Source organism: Nerophis ophidion, linkage group LG15 (assembly GCF_033978795.1).
Source record: "Nerophis ophidion isolate RoL-2023_Sa linkage group LG15, RoL_Noph_v1.0, whole genome shotgun sequence".
In the NCBI taxonomy this organism is placed as follows: domain Eukaryota; kingdom Metazoa; phylum Chordata; class Actinopteri; order Syngnathiformes; family Syngnathidae; genus Nerophis; species Nerophis ophidion.
This window is the reverse complement of record NC_084625.1, coordinates 26977193-27004980: the sequence shown is the minus strand read 5'-3', so window position 1 is coordinate 27004980 and position 27788 is coordinate 26977193. Positions and strand designations below refer to the sequence as shown.

Here is a 27788-nt window from a genome sequence, read left to right as displayed (position 1 = left end):
TTGACAGTTCTGCTTATTTTGTTAATATACAAGTTTTAAATTAGGATGTCTTATAAAGTGACATTAAATGGACAGATAATTTCACTAGTTTTTAGTATTGTTTTTCCTAGTATCTAGTCATTTTATCTCATAATGTGTCATCAGTGGTCGAGTTTCAGTCCGCATGTTAATTTTCATCATTTTAATGAATCGCTAACTTAGATGGTAGTACTTTAGTAAATCAGTCTAACACTGGTGTGTCAAAGTCAAGACCCGCGGGCCAGATCCGGCCCATGAATGAATGATCTATGGCTTCTGGGATGACAGTATTAAACTGGCCCGCAGGCCACAGCCGCCTGCTGCTGTTTTGCATGCACTAATATGGGACCCCATCAAGTCATAAAAATGGGGTCCCACAGTAAACTTTTGGAGTCCCACTTTTCTGTAAGTGTTTTGAAAACAAATGATAAATGTATGCATTATCTTTTTATATCTCACATTCTATATTGTGTTTTGAAAAAGGCTGTCATAAACGTTACTTCATTCATTCAAAATAATAATTCAAAAAGAAACATATTTTATTGCACATGTAAATGTATTCAGTTATAAACATTCATTCACTTTCTTTTTTCTTTCCTTGGATTCAAACGTTACCATTGCTGGTAGTTTTTTTCTATATTTTTATTGTTATATTTTCAGAATGTGTTTGTTCCCTTTTTGGCCAAAGTAAGACAAAGAAAAGAATCTGATGTTGTCTTTATTTTTTAGTTTTAATGCCATGATTTTAATAGTCCGGCCTGTGTGTGCACAGATTTTACTCCATGTGGCCCCTGAGATAAAATGAGTTTGACAGCCGTGGTCTAACAGAAAAGCCCCTGGGGTTATTAAAGGAAATAATAATACAACTAAAATAAAGTACAACTTCAGTAAACGGTTTGTAATAATACTATAAAATATATTGTTATTATGACTAAAATTTAATACAAAAATAAAATAGTTAAAAACAATATTTTGGGGGGGCAAATTTGACATAATCACAGCATTGGCCCAGATATAAGACAACCCTTCTTTTATTAGACTTTTAATATTTTCAGGTCAAACTGAGAACACAAAGTTTCCTTTTTTGTTTTTTCATTTAACACCTTTTTAATCTTTAGACCCGGAATAAAAAGCGACCCAGACTGTCATTTCCCAACTTTTTAAAGCTAAAAATATTGCATATTTCATATATTAGATCAATACAGTGTTATTATTATGTGTTTATTTTTTACAATCCTGGTGGGTAAATTGTTGTCGTCAATGTTTCATCCTGCTGTCACGTCGACTTACCTTGGCTGTGAAATGTGAAGCGTCCAGGGGTGTCAGTCTTTTGAGCCAGATGAGTCATCCTCCAGCACGTGCCATCCTCCCTTAAGAAAGGCGGTTAACATTTACCACACCAAGAAGTACTTTTGCCACCATATTTGCACACTGCATGCAGTGTTGCTTCTACTGGAACCTTGATTCTATATATAAGGGACTCACTTGATGTTGGCGTAGGTGAGGTCCAAGTCTCCTCCATCGGTCGCCACAACCATGGCGGTGCCCATCTTCATGCTGGCCTTGTGATTGACAAACCAAGGGGCGTTGGTGGCGATGCCAACCAAGTACCACTTTCCTGCCATCTGAGGTCAGGAGTAAATGCATGTCAAATACAGAAAAAAAACAGTCATGTCATTTGTCGCTTTACCCTCTGCAGATCGAAATTCTGAACGGGCACAATGTCAGCGAAAGCAGCCAGTGTGCACATGAGTGCGGCCAGCATCTTCACGAGTGTGTTCGCCATGGCGTCTCCTGGGTTGTGAGCTGCTCTTCTTGTGGAGAGGTGAGGAGTCAAAGCCTGTTGTGTCTTCTTATATCCTGCAGAATCCCGCCCCCAAGCCCCCCTCTGTCTCCTCCTCCTGCATTACAAAACGCTTTGGCAGTGCAAATCACTGCTGTTACACAAGTGGTGTGTGGGGAGGGGAGGGGAATATAAGGTTCTTTATTTTATCGACACACACCCACATTTGAAAATATTTGGGCCTGGGTTATCCAAACAAGTTGTTTTGCAAGAGTGCAAATGTGTTCAATGCACGGTTCCAAAAACACACAATAATTTTCTACAGCTTTAAAAAAAAAAAAATCCTTCATTTTCTTTTCAGTTCTGTGCATTTTAAAGTTTGCATTTCCTCTTTTTTTCTTAAGCAGATTGCATTGCGATTTATCATGAATTGATTAACGTGGACCCCGACTTAAACAAGTTGAAAAACCTATTCGGGTGTTACCATTTAGTGGCCAATTGTACGGAATATGTACTGTACTGTGCAATCTACTAATAAAAGTTTCATTCAATCAAACAAACCTTATGTCTGCCCATCTATAAGTCCAGCTTTAAATCAGGGGTGTCAAACGTAAGACCCGAGGGCCGAATCAGTCCCGCGAACAGGTTTTATCACGGGATGAGATTGCTAAGTATAAAAATTAGCTGAAATTTTTCAATGAAAGAAAACTGCTGTTCTAAATGTATCCACTAGATGTCGCAATAGCAATTCTATGTATCTTTGTAGATGATGCAACATGTGTAAAAAAAAACAAAAAAAAAACATGTTAGTGCACCTGTCAAGGAAAATGAGCAAACTACATAAATAATAAATAACATCCTGTGATTTGATTTTGATGCTATGTTTTTATCTTCATTGAAAATTAACACTAATGAGTTGACTGATAAAAATTATCACATAATTTTTTCAGAAAGTATAAATAAAGACACTACTATTAACTGCAACATTTAAGTGTAAAAAAAAAAAAACAACAATATTATGATTTGTACATTTTCAGAATGTGCTTGTTCTATTTTTAAACAAAGAAAAAAACCTGAAACTGTCTTTATTTTTATGTTATCGTGCTGTGATTTTACCAGTCCGGCCCACTTGGGAGTACTTTTTTCTCCATGTGGCCCCAGATCTCAAATGAGTTTGACACAACTGCTCTAAAATCATACAGACACCATCCATCCATCCATCCATTTTCTACTGCTTGTCCCTTTCGGGGATGCGGGGGTGCTTGAGCCTGTCTCGGCTGCTTTCAGGCAGAAGGTGGCGTACACCTTGGACAAGTCGCCACCTCATCGCAGGGCCAACACAGATAGACGGACAACATTCACACTCACATTCACACACTAGGGTCAATTTAGTGTTGCCAATCGACCTATCCCCAGGTGTATGTCTTTGGAGGAAGGCGGAGTATACGGAGGGAACCCACGCAGTCACGGGGAGAACATGCAAACTTCACACAGAAAGATCCCGAACTCAGGACTACTCAGGACCTTCGTATTGTGACCCCTGTTCCACCGTCATACAGACACATTTGCCTGAAAGGACAATTTAAAGTCTTTATGCATGGTTTTTGACTCTAGAAAACATACAAACTCCACTCTAAAAGCTGGAATTGAATCTAGAACACAGCTGTGTGGCAGACATGCTCACTATACATACAAAACCGCACTACCGAGATTTGAAAAATGATAGTCTCTCCAATTCTCAGAAAAACTGAGCAAATTATGGACTTATCTTGCCGAGGGAGAGCTTTAGCATTTTAGCATTTTGCACATCACACTTAGATTTAGCACACACACTTTTATAAAGTTTTCAGATTGTGCAACCAAAGTCCTGCATGCACATCTGGGCTTCATTAAAGTCCACATTGAACGCACCTCACAATTGGCTCCTATATATTAAAAGAAAGCGTGACATACTAAAGATGCTGGATCATTTTTATTTCCAAATATTCCCATTTTTTCAAATTCATTATTGACTTATAATCACTCCACCCTTGGATCAGCATGTGGGGACACAGTCTGCAAGACAAAGACAGACAGGTTAAATTCCATCGTCTGCTATTGGATTCATCAGCTGGTCCTGAATAACGCCTTGTCAGCTAAGTTGAAATTGATGATTGTTACACAAGCTAACACATGACAGGCAAATGTGCTGTTTGGGGAAAGCGGGGGCGGGGGAGGTCAGTGCAGTTCAGCATGTCTCTCTCTCCCGTGATATAACACCTCTTACAAACGTTAGTCTTTTGTAACAGATACATTCTGAACAATTTAAGTAGAATTGTGACACAAAAATGCATGAGGCTTTTGCAGAAAAAAAAGACCTGCATTTGACACATTCCCGGGCGCGGCACCGCTGCTGCCCACTGCTCCCCTCACCTCCCAGGTGGTGATCAAGGGTGATGGGTCAAATGCAGAGAATAATTTCGCCACATCTCGGATGTGTGTGACAATCATTGGTACTTTAACTTTAACAAATGTAGTGCATTGGCGTTAAATGAACTGCAATATTCAGTATAGCCACCCTGTTGTGTTGAAAGTGATGGTTCTTTCATTATGTGATTGCAGAACCACCTCAGAAAACATTTGCCTCCATAATGACAAATTACCTCCATAATGACGAAGAGTGAAATACAGTAGCGTATTACGCCTAAGTATTCATTAAAAACAAGGCAAAGGTTTTACAAACCCCGTTTCCATATGAGTTGGGAAATTGTGTTAGATGTAAATATAAATGGAATAAAATGATTTGCAAATGTTTTTCAACCCATATTCAGTTGAATGTGCTACAAAGACAACATATTTGATGTTAAAACTGATAAACTTTTATTTTTGCAAATAATAATTAACTTTAGAATTTGATGCCAGCAACACGTGACAGAGAAGTTGGGAAAGGTGGCAATAAATACTGATAAAGTTGAGGAATGCTCATCAAACACTTATTTGGAGCATCCCACAGGTGTGCAGGCTAATTGGGAACAGGTGAGTGCCATGATTGGGAATAAAAGCAACTTCCATGAAATGCTAAGTAATTCTCAAACAAGGATGGGGAGAGGGTCACCAATTTGTAAGCAAATAGCCAAACAGTTTTAGAACAACATTTCTCAACGAACTATAAATAAATAAATGATAAATGGGTTGTACTTGTATAGCGCTTTTCTACCTTCAAGGTACTCAAAGCGCTTTGACACTACTTCCACATTTACCCATTCACACACATTCACACACTGATGGAGGGAGCTGCCATGCAAGGCGCCAACCAGCACCCATCAGGAGCAAGGGTGAAGTGTCTTGCTCAGGACACAACGGACGTGACGAGGTTGGTTCTAGGTGGGAGTTGAACCAGTGACCCTTGGGTTGCGCACGGCCACTCTCCCACTGCGCCACGCCGTCCCGGAATTTAGGGATTTTACCATCTATGGTCCGTAAATTCATCAAAAGGTTCAGAGAATCTGGAGAAATCACTGCACGTAAGCGATGATATTACGGACATTTGATTCCTCAGGCAGTACTGCATCAAAAACCGACATCAGTGTGTAAAGGATATCACCACATGGGCTCAGGACCACTTCATAAAACCACTGTCAGTAACTACAGTTGGTCACTACATCTGTACGTGCAAGTTAAAACTCTACTATGCAAAGCGAAAGCCATTTATCGACAACACCTAGGAACGCTCATCTAAGATGGACTGATGCAAAGTGTAAAAGTGTTCTGTGGTCTGACGAGTCCACATTTCAAATTACATTTGGAACTGTGGACGTGGTGTCCTCCGGAACAAAGAGGAAAAAAAACATCCGGATTGTTATCGGCGCAAAGTTCAAAAGCCAGCATCTGTGATGGTATGGGGGTGTATTAGTGCCCAAGGCATGGGTAACTTACACATCTATGAAGGCACCATTAATGCTGAATGGTCCATACAGGTTTTGGAGCAACCTATGTTGTCATCCAAGCAACGTTATCATGGACGCCCCTGCTTATTTCAGCAAAACAATGCCAAGCCACGTGTTACGTAGTAAAAGAGTGTGGGTATCTTCCTGGCCCGCCTGCAGTCCAGACATGTCTCCCATCGAAAATGTGTGCTGCATTATGAAGCATAAAATACGACAAGACCCCGGACTGTTGAACAACTTAAGCTGTACATCGAGGAAGAATGGTAAAGAATTCCACTTTCAAAGCTTCAACAATTAGTTTCCTCAGTTTCCAAATGTTTGAGTGTTGTTAAAATAAAATGTGGTGTAACATAGTGGTGAACATGCCCTTTCCCAACTACTTTGGCATGTGTTGCAGCCATGAAATTCTAAGTTAATTATTATTAGCAACAAAAAAAAAAAAGGTTAATGAGTTTGAACATCAAATATCTTGTCTTTGGAGTGCATTCAATTGAATATGGGTTGAAAAGGATTTGAAAATCCCTGTATTCCGTTTATATTTATATTTAACACAATTTCTCAACTCATGGAAACGGGGTTTGTATTTAACAAGCACATATAATATGTTTGGTCCCTGTAACATTACGCACAGTTTGATAAATAACACTGTGTTTGAATCAAGGTCAATAAGACACTGCACTAAAATAATGAAGTACATTACAATTTCTAATAAGTGATTATTTGGCGTACCCCTCGATGGAGCCCGCATACGACTAGTGTAGTAGTTTAAGTAATAGTTGATTCTGTACAAAACTTATTTTCTGTAAAAGCCCTTGTGAACATATATAATGATGGTTTCAAAGTAGACTTAATATCATATTTTCCTGAAAAGCAGAGTTCCCTGCAGTGGACATAACTCTGACCCAAAAAAAATTCACCAAAGACAAAAGTCCACTGCAGAGGACGGCAATTCTCAGTAAGGTATTCATCCAAATACAAGACAACTTCACCCCTCTTTTCTTAACCCCTTTTCAATAAATGTAATTTTTAATAAAGAATAAAACACTTTTAATGGTTTTTTAATATCTACGATATAACTGGTAGTGTTAAAAATGATTATCATACAGTATGCCTCAGCTTGTCTGCCAAAATAACCACCGTCACTTTGTTTGCCAACTTACCAACACTTGTGTGTGACCAGAAGAAAAGCTCAGACACATACTGAGCTTTGACAATGAATCTGTAGACCATATGTGTCATGGCCAGATTTAGTGTGGTCCACCATCTCATTTAAAGTGGCCTGCTACGCCATTCATAGTGGTCCGCCACATCATTTGAAGTGGCCCGTCACTTCGCTTAATCTGGTCTTCCATGTCATTCAATGCGGTCCTCATTAAAGGGAACTTCACTTTTTGGGGGGAATTTTGCCTATCGTTCACAATCATTATGAGAGACAAGAAGACAAAATATTTTTTTATGCAGTCTAACATAAAAAATCGGCTCGTTCTTGGTAGCTAGCAATGCAGCTAATGGGAGCAATCAATTCTACCTCTAAATCCCTTTTAAAAATGTCAGTGAATTTTAGTAAATTACAGATATATATATATATATATATATATATATATATATATAAATATCTGTAATTCACTACTGAAAAAAAACCATCAACAATATTTAATTTACGTTTGTAACCTGTATAATAACCAAGCTGTAACGACATTGTTTTTGTACTAATGAACACTGAGGAAGTCTTTTTCCATCGTAGTGACACATCGCCAAGCTACGGTATTAGCCGTAAAAGCGATAAGAGATAAGCTAGAGATAAGCTAGCTTCTACAACAACATGAAACGCGTTTGAGTTTGTAATGCACAACACTGTAATAGGACAACAATCTGTACTGACTGAAAAACATGAAAAATCATATTACAGTATCTATAAAGTATTAGCCCACATTTCATGTTTTAAAGTATTAGCCCACATTTCATGTTTTGTTTGTACACAGCGTATGTACTGTAGTTGTAATAACACGCATAGCTTGCTATCATGATCAATATTAAAATGTGACTCACTCAATGGACAGTTTTTCGTCTGGTCCAGCTGGCCGGGGACATTTTTTTTCCGTATTATTTTAAGGTAAGCACTCCATTTATGTCAAAATAGCATGTCCCCAAGTTTCATATTTATAATGTCAGAATTGTATTCACCCTCCTCTCCCGGCTTCCGTCTGCTCCAACGCCTCACTCTTCATTCGTGCTTTCTTTCAATAAGCAGCAGTATATTTAGCTACAAAATTATAAGGTTGTGAATCCTCATGTATCTAAAAATAGTCGTCTTTGTTGTCTCTTACCAAGTCTGCCAGGATTAGAAAATACACTTGTGTTTGATACCAGAAGTAGGAAAGAGAAATCAATGCGTGGAAGAAGAAAAAAATCAGCCTTGGAAATTATTAAAATTATCAAAATACAGTAAATATTGAACATATTACACAATGTTATGATTGTGTCAGTTACTAGTTTTGTATAAAGACTTGCAGTGTGTATAAAAATAAAATATTTAAGTTGTTTAAGAGGGCTTTGAAGGTTACAACAGTGACTCCCATCATCCGCAAATTTCAAGCGTTTTTATTACCTTTAAAATTGTAAAAGAACATTTTTACAAAGACGTGTTCTTGTCTCTTATAAGGATTTTCAACGATAGGCGAAATTACCCAAAAAGTGCAGCTCCCCTTTAAGGTAGCCATGTTTGCCATGTGGTCCTCAATAAAAATAAAAAAAAGAGCTTGACACCTCTGGTCTAGACTATTTAGTTGAATTTTGGATTGGTTTATACTGTATATTCGGTCAGAGTTATACATTTTGGTAAATTTTTTTAGATGTTTGTCTAGGCCAGTGGTTCTTAAACTGGGTTCGATCGAACTCTATGGGTTCGGTGAGTAGGCCTCAGGGGTTCGGCTGAGGTCAAAACACACCCGATTCATCATCTTAATAAAAACTTCTCCCTATCGGCGTGTTACGGATACGACAACAGCAGAAGTCACACTGATTTGAAGGTGTGTAATTTGTTGTGAGTTTATGCAGTCTAGTGTGAGTTTAGTGTCAGTTTTGTTCTTTGAACAAGGTGATGTTCATGCACGGTTCATTTTGTGCACCAGTAAAAAAAACATGGTAACGCTTTAGTATGGGGGACATATTCACCTTTAATTAGTTGCTTATTAACATGCAAATTAGTAACATATCGGCTCTTAACTAGTCATTATTAAGTACTTATTAATGCCTTATACGGCATGGCCTCATTATAACCCTAACCCTCGAAGCCTAACCCTAACCCTAACCAAATAACTCCAAATTAAGTCTTTGTTACTTAAAATATGTTCCCCTTGTGTCCAAAAACCTCTAAATTAAGTCTTTGTGACTTAGAATATGTTCTCCATACTAAAGTGTTACCAAAAACATATAACTTTGTCTTGAATAAATAAAAAAAACATGTTATTTTTCCCTAGGAAAGGTTCGATGAATGCGCATATGAAACTAATGGGCTTCGGTACCTCCAACAAGGTTAAGAACCACTGGTGTAGGCAATAAATACCATTGTACAGTCAGTTCAATACTATTGTAACTACTGCAAAATGTACTGTAGCAAAAAAAACTCACAACTTACTTATTTTGTGATGCTGGTCCACATCTCCACAGTGACCTAAAAGTAAAGGCAACATTCGCATCTCAATAATAATAATAATAACAGCAAACTTTCAAAGTCTCAGGCAAAAAGTTAGAGAATTAACCAAACATGTTTGGAAAAAAATACGCCAAATAGACAAACAAAAACTTGGAGTTCACATCTTGTGAGGAAAACCGCATTATTACACTTTTTCTTTTTTTTTTACTGTGCTTATGCTGTTTTTATTCGTCCTAGCAATACCAATAGAAAACCAGCAAGTGGCAATATTCAAAGGCTTTATACTGGATTTGAGTTTAATCATGGAGTGCTTAACTTTGATTTGCACTTTTACATATTTATAAAATATTTTAAATAGGGATGAGTATTTGGTGAAAAAGTAAGTGATCGTAACTTATTTATTGTCTTTCAATGCCTATCACAAACACTGATCCCTTGTGGCCGACACTTTATTTAGACAAGCGACGAGCAGCTAATTATGTGTCTCCATACACAGTGAGGAGTCGCTCAATCTGGGATTTAAATACAGAAAAACTAAACCAAAGCCATCATTGACCTCGAAACGTATTCAGTGATGAATCGCGAATCTACTTTGGGCAAGATGATAATGCTGGAATTATTATTGTCTGCAGTTTCATTGAGATTTATAAAGACGACTGCCTTAAAGGCCTACTGAAATGAGATTTTCTTATTTAAACGGGGATAGCAGGCCCATTCTATGTGTCATACTTGATCATTTTGCGATATTGCCATATTTTTGCTGAAAGGATTTAGTAGAGAACATCGACGATTAAGCTCGCAACTTTTGGTCGCTAATAAAAAAGCCTTGCCTTTACCGGAAGTAGCAGACGATGACGTCACAAGGGTGAGGGCTGCTCACGTCCTCACATTGTTTATAATGGGAGCCTCCAGCAGCAAGAGCTATTCGGACCGAGAAAACGACAATTTCCCCATTAATTTGAGCGAGGATGAAAGATTTGTGGATGATGATATTGATAGGGAAGGACTAGAAAAAAAAAAAAAAAAAAAAAAGATAAAGTAAAAAAAAAAAAAAAGGCGATTGCATTGGGACGGATTCAGATGTTTTTAGATATATTTACTAGGATAATTCTGGGAAATCCCTTATCTTTCTATTGTGTTGCTAGTGTTTCAGTAAGATTAAATCATACCTGATATTCGGAGGGGTGTGTCCACGGGTGTCTTGACGCCAGTCTCTGAGGGAAGTTGACGGCAGCTGCATGGACGACGCAAGCTCAGCTGATCTCCGGTAAGAGGCGACTTTCTACCACAATTTTCTCACCGAAACCTGCCAAAATCGCTTGACCGCTCTGATCCAAAGTAAAACTTCACCTCCGGGAATTTTAAACAAGGATACACCGTGTGTTTTTGTGGCTAAAGGCTGAAGCTTCCCAACTCCATCTTTCTACTTTGACTTCTCCATTATTAATTGAACAAATTGCAAAAGATTCAGCAACACGGATGTCCAGAATACTGTTTAATTGCGCGATGAAAAGAGACGACTTTTAGCCGCAAGTGGTGCTGAGCTAATATGTGCCCTGCAACCCGGGACGTCACGCGCACGCGTCATCATTCCGCGATGTTTTCAACAAGAAACTCCGCGGGAAATTTAAAATTGTAATTTAGTAAACTAAACCGGCCGTATTGGCATGTGTTGCAATGTTAATATTTCATCATTGATTTATAAACTATCAGACGGTGTGGTTGGTACTAGTGGGTTTCAGTAGGCCTTTAAGAAAACACGGCCCTAACAACTAGCAAGTCAACAAGCATCACCAAACAGAATCTGTTAGAGGTTCAACTCCATACTTTGATCTATTTACACATTTAAAAAAGGCATTGTAGATATCGCTGGTACATTAACTTAGCTAATAATGCATGATTATAATTACCAGGTAAATGAAATATGACCTACTGTATGTTGGGAAAGGGAAAAGGAACGCCAGTCCCAAGCTTTGCTTTTCAGCCAGCTGCTCAAACTTGCTCAGCATTGGTTCTGATAGGTTGTCCACAGATCTGCCTGAGTAGAAAGCACAAAAAGTGTTTAATATATTTGATCATATTTGAGTATGAGTGATTGTGGCACTCACTATAGAGTTTCATTGTGATCTTTCCTAATTTTTGGTAGCACAAGATGGCGTAGGAGCTGTAGTCGGTCTCTACAACCACGATGTCAGTGTTCAACTCAGCCCGAGATCCTTTGGCACAATATTAAACATATAAATCCAGAAAAGTACATTAATTATGTGGTTCTTAGGCAATGAGAGTGGGAGACCTTGAAGAGTCAGACGTCCGAGAGTCGGGGTCAGATTGTACACCTGCAGTATCTCCCAACACTGATGATTGCTGAAGAATGTATTGTTGTTGTTGTTGTTGTTGTTGTTTTCAACCGACTGACTCACAGCACTGTTTTGTTTATCATGCAACACATTTTCAGATTATATTATTGCACTTACTGACGTGTTTTAGTGCTAACCAGCAGAGTTTGGGCTGAAGTGGGAGAGAAGGTGAGGGTCATGACAGTCGGTTCCACTTTGGTTCCATGGTCCATCAGGAAGGAACATTTGGAGGCGGTGTTGAGAAGATACCATGTTCCTGTCATCTTTAATAGACAAAAAATAAGACTGATAACATTCATGGTACTACTATTTCTATTTCATAATTTTGAATGTATATGTATTATTATATTTAGTACTAGTTCTATTACTATTTAGTTTTAAGGAATTATACGAGTGGTTCTCAATAGGTGGTCTGCGGAACAAGTCCGTTCTGTATCTGATGTATCTGATGTATAAATGTGTGAATACCAGTGCATTCACACATATATTTTACACCAAAAATTCATAAATGTATTATTATTTTTATTTTTTTGACGGCGCCCCAGTCAGGATGTTAGCAAAACGCACAGATTGCACATATTTCCAAGTTTTCCAGGTAATTCTTCCCTTTTTGAAAAACTCCCAGTTGACCCATTTTTTGAGGACACATTTCCCTTTGAAAATGAATGGGGCAAATGTCAAACTTGCACAATTCCCACATCGCTCACCTGGTTCAAACTGTTCCACCATTCACACACTCCATTCACCCTGGACATTCAAGTCAGCATGTATGGCGATTACAAATATTCCCCGATTAATCGGAATTACCAGGAATTTCTCCCCATTGAAAATGAATGGGCAAAATACTAACTTTTACTTTTCTCAAGGGATTCAAACCGTTCTACCATCCACGCACTCCACTCAACCTGGACGTTCAAGCATTTCAGTTCCACTCACAGGTATCTGTAGCCTGCCCATACAACTAGTGGAATTGCACAGTCTCTAGTTAATTGTGGTATACAGTAGGGAAGGAAGTACCCAACCCTAGAGAGTAAGGTTGTGTGAGAATAAGGTCAGGGTTAATCATTTTGCAATGCAGTCCATTTAAAATGATAGAAAGCGTCACTTTACATAGCAACTAGCATTGTGGTGGTCAAAGTTGGAATTGCCCCAAAACACATTTTTAGATATTCAACACTCTACTGCCGTCTGGTGGCCAAAGTGGATAGTACATCCCTCCAATTTGTCACGTTTCATGTGTCAGGTATGCCGCGAAGAATAGGGCCATATATGTAAGGTAGATGTTTTGTTTTTTTTAAACATTTAACTGAACTCAATGATGATAGAAATCAGTCGTAGTTTTCTATCAGGTGAGTGCGACACTCATCTTCCAAATGTTCCATTGCCCTATGCTACGTATTGACACAGATTACACAAGGATGTCCTTTTTTTTTTTGTCAGTTGCCATGCTTTCGAATAAACACACATTTGAAAACCTCATTCCAAAAATACGCAATTTTTTCCAACATCAATCAGCAATGACCTCACCTGTTGTAAGTCTATATTCTTTTGAGGTGGCGTCAGGTCCACAGGGTCCACCTTTGTCTTCTTGCGGGGTCGCCTTTTGGGTCTGGGCCGACTCTTTGCACCCCCCACGGCCTCGCTGGCCCCCCAGAGACAGATGAACATCAACACTGCCAAGGTTAGTGAACACTTCCATACACCTGCCATATTCTACCGTCTCTGTGCGCTGTCTTTCTCACAATATAACAAATAATGCAAGAGACAAACATTGTAGCAATAGAGGATGACTTGTTCAGTTAAATATTAACTTGGGTTCATGTGGGCCTCTTGCCGCTAGGAGGAAGCATTGAAGAACAAAAAAATAGTACATATGATGCATTTATTAAGAAACTGCTTCAAATACGTGATGCAAACTGTAAAAAAAAACACAATGCCATGTGTTATTCTGTCATCTCTTATGTGTTTACATAAGAGATGACTGTCAAATGTTGTGTCAATTTTCGTCGTTCTCTTTAGGTTTGTTGCTCTCTCTGGGTTTAAAGTTGAGGGCCACGCTGTTAATACAGAACCGCTGACCAGTCGGGTCTGGCCCGTCCTCAAATACGTGGCCCAAGTGGGCGTCACACTAAAGGAAAAAAAAAACACACATGATGTTCCCAAAACTCACAAACAAGTGAAGAAACAGAAGAAGAGCTCACATTTTTACAAAGCACCTCAGTGCTGGCGCTACCCAGGCTGTTGTCAGGCCGACGGATGATGGAGGAGTGGCTTTCATCTCGCTCCCAAGTCCCATGAGCCTCCTTGAAAGCGGGCCAGCCTGTCCCAGAGTCGTACTTGGACTCTGAACTATCACAACAGAAGAATGATTAAAACATTTAGTATTATTATGTTGGTGATGTGCATTTTGAGCGTGAACTATTGGCTACCTGAAGAGTGGAGAATCACAGCAGACACAATGGTACATCCCCACTTCATGGTGGTTCAGGTATATCCCACTAAAGGGCTATATGAAACATATGCAAACATGCATTAATGAAGGATTATTTATATCACTTGTTTGTAGTCTTTCCAACTATATCTATTTTTTGAAGGACAAAAAAAGAATGACAAAAAGACTTGTAGGAAGATTCTTTAAAGCAGAACAAGACACTCGCCAGTCTAATAATAATGATAAATATAACAATGAAAAAAAAACAGTTTAATTTTTTTTACATACATGCACATGGCCCTAAAAAAGTTGTCTGCATAAGTGAAAAAAAACATCCCACAGTAAGAAAAAAACAAACTAATTCACATTTCTTTGCAAAATCCTGCAGCACCCAGTTTCTCTATTACAGAAGCTGTTTGTAAATATATATATATATATATATATATATATATATATATATATGTATGTGTGTATATATATATACATACATATTCATAAATATATATGAATGTGTATGTATATATACATATATACCTACATATATACATACATTTATACATACATATATATACACATACATACATATATACACGTGTATATATATACTGTATATATACACACATATACATATATATATACACACACATATACAGATATATATATACACGTATATGTATATGTGTGTATACATATGTGTATGTATATATATATATATATATATATATATATATATATATATATATATATATATGTATGTATATGAATAAAAATAAAAATCTCCTTAAAAAAATCTCCTTTTTGAGCTGCCACCTTATCGTCTTAGAGGAGTTTGCGTGAGGAGCTATGTTGTCCAGGGCTTTATGCTCCCTGGTAGGGTTTCCCAAGACAAACTGGTCCTAGGTGAGGGATCAGACAAAGAGCAGCTCGAAGACCTCCGTGAAAAATAAATACGAAGGACCCAGATTTCCCTCACCTGGACGCGGGTCATGGGGCGCCCCTCTGGAGCCAGGCCCGGAGGTGGGGAACGATGGCGAGCGCCTGTTGGACGGGCCTGAAGAGGCAACGTGGGTCCCCCCTCCAATGGGCTCACCACCCAGAGCAGGGGCCATAGAGATCGGGTGCAATGTGAGCTGGGCGGCAGCCGAAGGCAGGACACTTGGCGGTCCGATCCTCGGCTACATTAGCTAGCTCTTGGGACGTGGAACGTCACCTCACTCGGGGAGAAAGGAGCTTGAGCGAGTGCGCAAGGTGGAGAAGTTCCGGCTATATATATTCGGACTCACTTCGACGCACAGCAAGGGCTCTGGAACCAGTTCTCTCGAGAGGAGCTGGACTCTCTTCCACTCTGGCGTTGCCAGCAGTGAGAGGGGATGGACTGGGGTAGCAATTCTGGTTCCACCTCGGCTAAGAGCCTGCACGTTGGAGTTCATCCCAGTGGATGAGAGGGTAGATTCCCTCCGCTTTCGGGTGGGGGACGGGGTCCGACCGTTGTTTGCGCTTACGCGTCAAACAGCAGCTCAGATTACCCACCATTCTTTGGATTCACTCGAGGGACTACTTGCGAGTGCTCCCCCGGATGATTCCCTCGTTCTACTGGGGGACTGCAACGCTCATATTGGCAACGACAAACATAAGGGTGTCCATATGTGCACTTGTTACCAGGACACCCTAGGCTGCAGTTCCATGATCGACTTTGTAGTTGTGTCATCGGATTTGCGGTCTCATGTATTGGACACTCAGGTGAAGAGAGTGGTGGAGCTTTCGACTGATCACCACCTGGTGGTGAGTTGGCTGCGATGGTGGGGTAGGCTGCCAGACAGACGTGGCAGGCCCAAGCGCATTGTCAGGGTCTGCTGGGAACGCCTGGCAGAGTCTCCTGTCAGAGAGAATTTTAATTCTCGCCTCCGGAAGAACTTTGAACATGTCACGAGGGAGGTGCTGGACATTGAGTCAGAGTGGACAATGTCCCGTACCTCTATTGTTGAGGCGGCCGATTGGAGCTATGGCCGCAAGGTTGTTGGTGCCTGTCGTGTCGGTAACCCTAGAACCCGCTGGTGGACACCAGCAATGAGGGATGCCGTCAAGCTGAAGAAAGAGTCCTATCAGGTTCTTTTGGCCCCTAGGATTCCGGAGGCAGCAGACAGGTACCGACAGGCCAAGCGGTGCGCGGTATCAGCGGTTGCGGAGGCAAAAACTCGGACATGGGAGGAGTTCGGAGAAGCCATGGAAAACGACTTCGAGACTGCTTCAAAGCGATTCTGGACCGCCATCCGCCACCTCAGAAAAAGGGAAACAGTGCAATATCAACACCGTGTATGGTGCGGATGGTGTTCTGCTGACCTTGACTGCGAATGTTGTAGATCGGTGGAGGGAATACTTAGAAGACCTCCTCAATCCTCCCAACACGTCTGCCTATGAGGAAGCAGGGCCTAGGGAATCTGTGGTGGACTCTCCTATTTCTGGGGCTGTGGTTGCCGAGGTAGTTAAAAATCTCCCCGGTGGCAAGGCCCCGGGGTTGGATGAGACCCGCCCGGAGTTCTTTAAGGCTTTGGATGCTGTGGGGCTGTTTTGATTGACAAGACTTTGCAACATCGCATGGACATCGGGGGCAGTACCTCTGGATTGGCAGACCGGGGTGGTGGTTCCACTCTTTACAAAGGGCAACCGAAGGGTGTGTTCCAACTATCGTGGGATCACACTCCTCAGCCTTCCCGGTAAGGTCTATTTAAGTGTACTGGAGAGGAGGCTACGCCGGATAGTTGAACCTCGGATTGAGGAGAAATGGTGTGTTTTTTCCTCCTGGTCGTGGAACTGTGGACCAGTTCTATACTCTCGGTAGGGTCCTCGGGGGTGCATGGGAGTTTGCTCAACCAGTCTATATGTGCTTTGTGGACTTGGAGAAGGCATTCGACCGTGTACCCCGGGAAGTCCAGTGGGGAGTGCTCAGAGAATATGGTGTAGCGGACTGTCCGATTGTGGCGGTCCGCTCCCTGTATAATCAATGTCAGAGCTTGGTCAGAGGGTTGGACTCCGCCAAGGCTGCCCTTTGACACCGATTTTGTTCATAACCTTTATGGACAGAATTTCTAGGTGCAGTCAGGGCGTTGAGGGCATCTGGTTTGGTGGCTGCAGGATTAGGTCTCTGCTTTTTGCAGATGATGTGGCCCTAATGGCTTCATCTGGCCAAAATCTTTAGCTCTCACTGGATCGGATCGCAGCCAAGTGTGAAGCGACTGGGATGGGAATTACCACCTTCAAGTCTAAGTCCATGGTTCTCGCCCAGAAAAGGGTGGAGTTACATCTCCAGGTTAGGGAGGAGATCTTGCCCCGAGTGGAGGAATTCAAGTACCTTGGAGTCTTGTTCACGAGTGAGGGAAGAGTGGGTCATGAGGTTTACAGGCAGATCGGTGCGGCATCTTCAGTAATGCGGACGCTGTATCTATCCGTCGTGGTGAAGAAGGAGCTGAGCCGGAAGGCAAAACTCTCAATTTACCGGTCGATCTACATTCCCATCCTCACCTATGGTCATGAGCATTGGGTTATGATCAAAAGGACAAGATCCCGGGTACAAGCGGCCGAAATGAGTTTCCTCCGCCGGGTGGCTGGGCTCTCCCTTAGAGATAGGGTGAGAAGCTCTGTCATCCGGGAGGAGTTCAAACTAAAGCCGCTGCTCCTCCACATCGAAGGGAGCCAGATGAGTTGGTTCAGGCATCTGGTCAGGATGCCACCCGAACGCCTCCCTAAGGCGGTGTTTAGGGCACGTTCGACCGGTAGGGGGCCACGGGAAAGACCCAGGATACGTTGGGAAGACTATGTCTCCCGGCTGGCCTGGGAAGGCCTCGGGATCCCCCGGGAGGAGCTGGACGAAATGGCTGGGGAGAGGGAAGTCTGGGCTTCCCTGCTTAGGCTGCTGCCCCCGCAACCCGACCTCGGATAAGCGGAAGAAAATGGATGGATGGAAAGATTAAATGTATGTAAATATATATATACATATATATATATATATATATATATATATATATATATATATATATATATATATATATATATATATATATAATTATTATTATTATTTTCTTTTATTAAAAAAAAAAAAAATTTAACTTGGGACTTCTTGCAGGCCGGATCTGGCCCGCAGGCTGTAGTTGGGGACCCCTGCTCTAATAAGTCATCCATGGGATCTGTTTCAATGACTTGTATTATTGTTAGACTTAGAGACTTAGACTTAGACATCCTTTTTATTGTTATTCAAATTTGAACTTTACCGTACAAATAAGAACGAAATTTTATTGTATTAGCTCTTGGTAGTGCAGGATAAAAAAAAACAATAAGCATCCAGGTTTATGGATGTATGTTATATTGTCTTTTTTATCCCAGCGAGTTAATCCATTTTGGGGGGAGTTGAGGGGATAATTTAATTAGGATGCGTTCAAGAGTCTTACGGCCTGAGGGAAGAAGCTGTTACAGAACCTGGAGTTTCTGCTTCGGAGGCTGCGGAACCTCTTCCTAGAGTCCAGCAGTGAAAACAGTCGTTAGTGGGGGTGGGAAGAGTCTTTGCAGATTTTCTGAGCCCTGGTCAGGCAGCGGCTTTTTGCAATCTTCTGGATAGGAGGAAGAGGAGTCTTGATAATCTTTTCCGCCGTCCTCACCACTCTCTAGAGAGATTTCCAGTCTGAGGCATTGCAGCTCCAGTCCAGACAGAGATGCTGTTGGTCAGCAGGCTCCCTATAGTGCCTCTGTAGAATGTGGTGAGAATGGGGGGAGGGAGCTGTTCTTTTCATCCGATGCAAAAAGTGCATGCGCTGCTGAGCTCTTTTTACAAGAGCTCCGGTTTTTAGGGACCAGGTTATATTGTCAGTGATCTGCACCCCCAGGAACTTGGTGCTGCTTACCATCTCCGCCGCTGTGCCGTTGATGAAGAGTGGAGCGTGGCTGGACTGGTGCTTCCTGAAGTCAACGATGATCTCCTTGGTCTTGTCGACGTTCAGGACCAGGTTGTTGGTTCAGCACCAGTCAACCAGAATTTCCACCTCCTCCTTGTAGTCCATGTCATTGTTGTCACGGATGAGGCCCACTACTGTCGTATCGTCCGCATACTTCACAATGTGGTTAGTAGTGGACCTGGCGCAGCAGTCATGAGTCATCAATGTGAACAGCAGCGGACTCAGGACGCAGCCCTGGGGGGAGCCGGTGCTCAGGGAGATGGCATTGGAGGTGTTGTTGCCCACTCTCACAGATTGGGGTTTGTCTGTGAGGAAGTCAAGCAGCCAGTTCCATAGGGGGGTACTAAATCCAAGGGAGGCCAGTTTGCTCACCAAATGCTGCGGGATGATGGTGTTGAATTCTGAGCTGAAGTCCAGAAACAACTACCGCACATGTGTGTCCTTTCCTTCCAGATGTTCTAAGCTCAGGTGGAGTGTAGAGGAGATGGCGTCCTCTGTAGAAGGGTTAGGGCGATAAGCAAAATGGTATGGGTCGAATGTGGGGGGAAGTCTGGAGACAAAATATTCCTTTACCAGCCTCTCGAAGCACTTTATGATTGGGGTGAGTGCCACGGGGCGATATTTATTGAGGGAGGAGATTGTGGGTTTTTTAGGCACAGGAATGGTTGTGGCCGTCTTAAAACATGATGGTACCGCAGCCTGGGTCAGCGAGATGTTGAAGATGTCTGTGAGAACCCCAGCCAGCTGGTCTGCACATCCCTTAAGCACCTTGCCCGGAATGTCATCAGGTCCCTGTGCTTTCCGGGGGTTCACTCTCCCCAGGGTTTTCAGGACATTCGCTGTGTCCAGGTTGAGCGGCTGCTCATCAGGTTGAGGGATGGATTTTCTCGCCATTTTTTTAATGGAAGTAGAAAAAATGCATTGTTTGTTAGGGCCTAATTGGCGCTTTAAAGGCCTCCTGAAACCCACTACTACCGACCACGCAGTCTGATAGTTTACATATCAATGATGAAATCTTAACATTGCAACACATGCCAATACGGCCAGTTTTGTTTACTAAATTACAATTTTAAATTTCCCGCAGAGTTTCCTGTTGAAAACGTTGCGGAATGATGACGCGAATGATGACACGTCTTTGTGACGTTATTGGTTGGAGGGGACATTTTAGCCCAGCACCACTTACGGCTAAAAGTCGTCTTTTTTCATCGCATAATTACACAGTAATTTGGACATCTGTGTTGCTGAATCTTTTGCAATTTGTTCAATTAATAATGGAGACTATAAAGAATAATGCTGTTGGTGAAAAGCGGTGGATTGCAGCTGCCTTTAGCACCGAAACACAGCCGGTGTTTGTTTGTTGTGAAGCTTTAACACAGAGCTGTCAAGCGAACATGTTTCTCTACGTCAACCAGCAAGTTTTTGGATGGAAACATTGTGATATTAAGTCGGCTCTTACCGGAGACTTCAGTGGATTATGCAACCTCATCCTGCAGCTCAAAAAGGCAGCTGTCATCTTGGCTCCTCGTCTTCTGTCAGAGACACTGGCGTTTACCGCAGCCATCCGACTTTCAGGTATGACTTTACAATCTCACTAAAACACTATTAAAACAATAAGCAGATAAGGGATCTTCCAGAATTTTCCTAGTAAATGTGTCTAATTACATCGAAAACGCTCACACTGCCGCCGCCTGGAGCCGTCGCCTTTTTTTTTTTTTTTTTTTAGTGCCTCACTCTAACTTTCCTCATCCACAAATCTTTCATCCTTGCTCAAACTAATGGGGAAATCGTTGCTTTCTCGGTCCGAATAGCTCTTGCTGCTGGTGGCTATGATTGTAAACAATGTGAGGATGTGAGGAGCCCTACAACCCCTGACGTCACGCGCACATCGTCTGCTACTTCCGGTAAAGGCAAGGCTTTTTTATTAGCGACCAAAAGTCGTGAACTTTATTGTCGATGTTCTCTACTAAATCCTTTCAGCAAAAATATGGCAATATTGCAAAATGACCAAGTATGACACATAGAATGGACCTGCTATCCCCGTTTAAATAAGAAAATCTCATTTCAGTAGGCCTTTAAGTGTGATTATAATATTTTGCTTGACCCAAAAACTCAGAATGTTGAATTAGGTTAAAATACACCCTTGTTAAAAGGGACATTTTCTCATTAAAACAACTATGCTGAAAATCTAATTGCACTGACACAAAAAAGCACTCCTACAACTACATTTTATGACTTGTCACCAGTCTCCGGACTTTGGACATTTTGTACAAAATGGCTGCACTGTCCTTGACCATGTCTGGCTTTTTCACAAAGGAGAAAAAAACATTGTGTAGCTACATTTTAAGCGGGTATTGTGTGAAAATTACTTCATAATGACTTCCAAAGAATTCACTTCACATGATTTTGTTGATCTACTGAGAAAAGTTTAAAAGACATAAGCAGCAGAATGGTTGATTTGCAAAGAAACCTAAATGCAGACCAAGTGTTTTCAATTGTTTGTTGTTCAATATTGAAATCTGGTGAACAGTGTGAGAAAAATACTATTATTGTGTACTGCAACAATAGTTTGTTGTTAAGTCCAGTTTCTAATGTTAAAGGCCTACTTAAATGAGATTTTCTTATTCAAACGGGGATAGCAGGTCCATTCTATGTGTCATACCTGATCATTTTGCGATAGTGCCATATTTTTGCTGAGAACATCGATGATAAAGTTTGCTACTTTAGATCGCTAATAAAAAAGCCTTGCCTTTATCGGAAGTAACAGACGATGACATCACCCGTGTGAGGGCTCCTCACATCCTCACATTGTTTATAATGGGAGCCTCCAGCAGCAAGAGCTATTTGGACCAAGAAAGCGACAATTTCCCCATTAATTTGAGCGAGGATGAAAGATTTGTGGATGAGGAAATTTAGAGTGAAGGACTAGAAAAAAATAAAAAAATAAAGTTTAAAAAAAAAGGCCATTGCATTGGGAGCGTTTCAGATGTTTATAGACACATTTACTAGGATAATTCTGGGAAATCCCTTTTCTTTCTTTTGTGTTGCTAGTGTTTTAGTGAGTTAAATAGTATAGTACCTGATAGTCGGAGGGGTGTGTCCACGCGTGTGTTGACGCCAGTCTCTGAGAGAAGTCACGAAGCTGCAGCAGGACAGAAGCTCCGCTGATCTCTGGTAAGAGGCGACTTTTTACCACAATTTTCGCACCGAAACCTGCCGGTTGACAAGTGGTCGGGAACCATGTTCGCTTGACCGCTCTGATCCAGGTATCCTCATATAAATATTTAGGGGTTCATATTGATAATCTTCTCTGCTGGAAGACACATATTGACAAACTGTGCAATAGACTGCAACAGAGGCTATATTTTTTGCGAAGATTAAGATTGTACGGCGTAAGCAGCCACATCATGATGATTTTCTACCATGCCATTGTAGAGAGCATCATTAGATACGGGATTACCTCATGGTTTGGCAACCTGACCGTTAAGCTAAAAAGCAAACTGGCCGGCATGCATAAAACGGCAATGAAAATCGTAGGGAGGAAAGAATATGAGCCTATACAGAGCATCTATGAGCAGGCAGTTTGGAAAAAAGCTAAGAAAATTATTTCCAATTCACAATACCCACTCTTCCTTGAATATGGAACCCTGCCATCAGGGAGAAGACTCCGGGTCCCACTATGCAAATCTAACCGCCTTAAATTATCATTTGTCTCAGCCTCCATTAAGCTGACCAACAATGTGCAATAGAATGTTAATACATAGGTTAGCACTTTAGAACTAAACACATTAGCACACAGCACTTTATCCAAGAGCTCTCGTGCAATGCACACTGGTACTTTAACTTTACCTCCATACTGTAGATGTTATGCCTACATCAAAGTGCCACCCATGTCTATCAAGCTCCATGATCTGATGTTTAGATGTTTAAATGTTAGTTGTCTAGTTGTGGTTGTGTCTGTGCTTGTGTTTTTGTTCTGTTGTTTTTGTGTATGTTAAGAAAGCAATGATACGCTGTGTCCAAGACAAATTTCCCCGCTGGGACAATAAAGTTAAACCTTGACCTTGACCTTGACCTTAAAGCTTCAACTCCGGGAATTTTAAACAAGGAAACACCGTGTGCTTGTGTGGCTAAAGGCTAAAGTGTCCCACCTCCATCTTTCTACTGTGACTTCATCATTATTAATTGAACAAATTCCAAAAGATTCAGCAACACAGATGTCCAAAATACTGTGTAATTGCGCGATGAAAAGAGCTGACTTTTAGCCGCAAGTGGTGCTGGGCTAATATGTCCCCTCCAACCAATAACGTCACGAACACGCGTCATCATACGCGTCATCATTCCGCGACGTTTTCAACAGGAAACTCCGCGGGAAATTTAAAATTGTAATTTAGTAAACTAAACCGTCCGTATTAACATGTGTTGCAATGTTAATATTTCATCATTGATATATAAACTATCAGACTGCGTTGTCGGTAGTAGTGGGTTTCAGTAGACCTTTAAATTAAACTGACTTACCATGAAATATTTGTTTTTTTCTGAAGTCTGGAATATTTGATAGCCTTTACCAGCAAAAGGAGACATTTTTGCATGGTCCTTGTTCACAGATTTAAGTAGATTTACCAGCAATACCGTGGTTTTATAAATGTTTTTTATAAGTTGCCAGGCAACATAGTTCAATTGGAATTGTCGAAAAATGTTGATGTACACTGAATTACACAATATACACTTTTTCATCATGTTTGTTTGTTTGATTATTAATTTGTTAAATGTAAAAATAATGTTAGACAAATGCAAGATAAAGTTGTTAAGCTAACCTAAAAGTATTGCATATACAACAACAAAAATAAGTTCTTAACATTTTAAAATGGGTTAAAGTTGTGACACAATATCAATGGAAGCTGTCACGTCGGGAACGCATTTTGTATGTGCGTAGTGTCACCCCAGGATCCACGAGGACCAGATAGGCAGGAATTACAGGTAGGAGCTTGGTTTAATATACAAAAAGCAAAAGAACACTGGTACAAAAGCAAAAGAAAGTGCGTGCCTACGCACGGGAAGCTAGTGCTAAACGTAGCAATGGAGTCCGAAAGTCCAAAAGTAACGTGCCGAGCACACGAGAAGCTAAGGCGTAACTTAGCACAAAGTAGAGATACCAACGTGAGAGTTGGATAAGCAAACAACGAATCAAGAACGAACTGAGGTCGAAGGCAGGCTTAAATTCTAAAGTAACAATCAAAACACAGGTGCATGACAATAGCAGAGCAGGTGGAACAAATAAGAAACCATGGTAACCGAACAAACAAGGAAGTGCACAAACTAGGGATCGGAAGAGTCCAAAAATAATCAGAAAAATAATCAGAAAACACACAAAAAGGACTCAAGAACAAAAACTATGTATGATCCGGGAGGCGGATCATGACAGGAAGCAACTTGAATAAGTAAGCAATCAACTCAAAAATGTAATTCAATGCACATATTTATTAAATTTGTCTTCAGTTATTAAAAGGTTTTACTGTTGAGAAAAATAATGTGCCCAAAATTGAAAGAAGCACTCATTTGATGACAATATCCTTTTAGTTGATACAATGTAAAAAGACTAATAGAGAGGGTTGCCTCAATATTTCTCGTTGGGTGAAGTTATTACTTTTTAGAGTGTATTTGACAGGAATCATCACTCTGCTGTTTTTTCGATTACCCACTATGAAAAAACAAGTCAAATTAAAATCATGTATTTGCCAGGACCGCTGCTGTTTTTAAAACTTAACTACATAAACATGTGAAATGACCACAGCTGTTTATAAGGATTCACTACCAAAATGTCTGTCAAAGATCTTCTCTACAACAGTAACACAGACCATGTTAAGGTCATCTTACAAAAACGTACAGTATGTCAAAGATCCTCTATGTGACGGGAAGACTTCAAAACGCTACTCAAGGATCTTCCATAATTAAGACGGGAGCCACTCATCTGTTTTAAGGTCTTGCAAAAATGTATGTCCAAGATCCTCTTTTTGAGAGTACCGCTACTGTTTTTAAAGACGTATAAATGCCCTTCACAAATCTTCTATATAACATGAATAGCTTCGCTCTTTTTCTAATCACCTATACTACAAAAACATGAGTCAAAGATCCTATATGGAACAGGAACAAAACTGTCTTTGAGTATCTTTGTCAAAGATCCATTACAGCAACACAGCGGTTGTTAAGGCCTCCCTTTTACGGAAACTTTGGTCAAAGATCATATCTGTGACAGATACCCTGCAAAAATGCTGTTCAAAGGTCCACTACTGTTTCCAATCACATATTGCAAAACACTACCCAAATATCTTCTATGGGTCAGAAATCACTTTGCTATTTTAAGGATTATAAAAGGCCTTCCTGCAAAATAATAATAATAATGTGAAAGATTTGTGTACTTAACAATGAATTAATACCCTGAAATGAGTGTTGGTAAAGCAAAGGTTTGCTGTCATGCTAGCTGAACATGACGAAGGTCAACAAAATAGTGAAGCACAAAGTTCACCTCCAACTGTTCTGATTTGTGTGTGAAGCAACACATGTGGCATACGTCTGGTTCCACTTGTGTTTTGAAATAACTCTGTGTGTGTGTGTGTGTGTGTGTGTGTGTGTGTGTGTGTGTGTGTGTGTGTGTGTGTGTGTGTGTGTGTGTGTGTGTGTGTGTGTGTGTGTGTGTGTGTGTGTGTGTGTGTGTGTGTGTGTGTGTGTGTGCGTGCGTGCGTGCGTGCGTGCGTGCGTGCGTGCGTGCGTGCGTGCGTGCGTGCGTGCGTGCGTGCGTGCGTGCGTGCGTGCGTGCTTGTATTTATACCCTCTTGAGACCAAATGAGGACCGTTGAACAAGTTAGGACCGAAATTATGGTCCCGGTATGGAAAACCATTGCATCTAATAGAGAATATCTCCTTTGCACCCCTAGTGGTGAAATCAATCAAAATTAGGGTGGTCCCAAAAAAGAGGGATTTTTCAAATTGACTGTGTGTCGGTTTTAAAAGTGCTCCCCCTCTGGTCAACATATGAAATAACAAGTGTGTGTAAACATTTGAAGTTAAGTTAAAGTCAAAGTACCAATGATTGTCTCACACACACACTAGGTGTGGTGAAATTTGTCCTCTGCATTTGACCCATCCCCTTGATCACCCCCTGGGAAGTGAGAGGAGCAGTGGGCAGCAGCTGTGTCGCACCCGGGAATCATTTATGGTGATTCAACCCCCAATTCCAACCCTTGATGCTGAGTGCCAAGTAGGGGGGTAATGGGCCCCATTTTTTTATAGTCTTTGGTATGACTCGGCCGAGGTTTGAACTCCGAGCCTACCGATCTCAGGGCGGACACTCTAACCACTAGGCCACTAGTAGAAAGTGCTCCCCCTCTGGCTAACATATGCAATAACAAGTGTGTTTAAGGAATTGAAATGCGTACGTATGAATTATAAATGTTGTAAATGCAAATATGTATATATCTAGAAAGGGTAGTCCTAAAGTGGTAGGCTTTTTTTCGGAGGTCTCCAGAAGGTAACAAATACAAGAGAGTGTGTGTGTGTGTGTGTGTGTGTGTGTGTGTGTGTGTGTGTGTGTCACTCACCACTTCTGTCCCCCTCTCTCTCGTGACTACATACTGCTCAGGAGTGAGTTTCTTTTGCCAGTCTGTCGTCTCGTCATAGCGGGTGAGAGATTTCAAACCTTGGACATTGTGTATGATTATCCTGACTTTAAAATGAAAATTGTGGCAAAAAGTGAACATCTTACCTCCACTTGTGTGCACAGGGCGGATGAAGGCCGGGATGCTCCGCCGTGACAACAATGGCAGGTCGGCTCTCGAGTGTTTAAAAATCAGAAAGATGCGAGCGACCAGACGAGACATGCTTGCGGTGTCGGGTGCAACAAGTACTGATGGCGAGGCTTCACGCCGCCACACTGGCTTATGCTGTCTGTTAACAGGGTGACCCGGTCTTGTTGCTCCAAACTAGGTCAAAGTGGACTGGCTTTACTGTTTTAATTGCTGGCCAAAGTCCAAAAGCTGTTGAGTAAGCAGAAAAGATTGATATGGTGCACACCTGACAGAAAAGACAAGCAACACAACACTGATTGCACATATTTAATGCATATAATCCCGAGTTTGCTCTTCTGCACCTGCATATAGTTCTAGTTTTATCGGCCACCTGTGCAAGACCCCCTTTCCGACAAAACATTGAAGAGCATATATTTATATTTCTTCAGTACCATGAATAAATATACTGTATCTATCAATCCTGCATTCATTCTCAAAGTCTGAGAAATCTCTAAAAATTATAATCTTGAAAATCTAATTATAGTCAAATGTTTGGACCTTAACCGGACCTGAGGGTGTTTGTTGACAATTATAAAATAATCCATATTGGGGGTTAAATGACCCAAACTTATTCCCGGGCGCGGCCACCGCTGCTGCCGACTGCTCCCCTCACCTCCCAGCGTTTGATCAAGGGTGATGGATCAAATGCAGAGAAAAAATTTGCCACATCAAGTGTGTGTGTGACAATCATTGGTACTTTAACTTTAAATATGTGTAAAAAAATTTAATATATTACTACAAAAAACAACATATTGACACAAGGACTATATTTTCTTCCCAACAGGTAGTCTTACATTCAGGGTCTAGAGCAGGCCTGGGCAATTATTTTGGCTC

General features: G+C 41.1%; 3 protein-coding genes across 3 annotated transcripts in view; all 3 read right to left on the bottom strand.

Moving 5' to 3' along the window:
- The window catches only part of LOC133569546 (lipocalin-like), an 8064-nt gene extending 6196 nt beyond the window's left edge, over positions 1-1868 (bottom strand). The window contains exons 1-3 of the mRNA XM_061921958.1: positions 1709-1868; positions 1504-1643; positions 1309-1388 (exon numbers count right to left, since the gene is read on the bottom strand). Of these exons, the coding sequence (XP_061777942.1) occupies positions 1309-1388; positions 1504-1643; positions 1709-1804 (316 nt within the window). The 5' untranslated portion in view covers positions 1805-1868. The remainder of the gene's footprint in view (positions 1-1308; positions 1389-1503; positions 1644-1708) is intronic.
- A 1892-nt stretch (positions 1869-3760) lies between these two features.
- On the bottom strand, positions 3761-13529 carry c8g (complement component 8, gamma polypeptide). Its single transcript, XM_061921956.1, has 7 exons — positions 13267-13529; positions 11857-12002; positions 11676-11746; positions 11491-11598; positions 11316-11420; positions 9365-9400; positions 3761-3856 (listed from the first exon to the last, which is right to left on the bottom strand). The coding sequence occupies exons 1-7, from the start codon at positions 13447-13449 to the stop codon at positions 3837-3839; spliced, it is 669 nt and encodes a 222-aa protein (XP_061777940.1). The 5' UTR covers positions 13450-13529; the 3' UTR covers positions 3761-3836.
- A 92-nt stretch (positions 13530-13621) lies between these two features.
- msrb2 (methionine sulfoxide reductase B2) lies at positions 13622-27103 on the bottom strand. The gene is made up of 5 exons (XM_061921957.1): positions 26873-27103; positions 26709-26806; positions 14169-14245; positions 13941-14088; positions 13622-13867 (listed from the first exon to the last, which is right to left on the bottom strand). Exons 1-5 carry the CDS (start codon positions 26985-26987, stop codon positions 13736-13738), a joined length of 570 nt encoding a protein of 189 aa, XP_061777941.1. The 5' UTR covers positions 26988-27103; the 3' UTR covers positions 13622-13735.
- Positions 27104-27788: the final 685 nt, after the last annotated feature.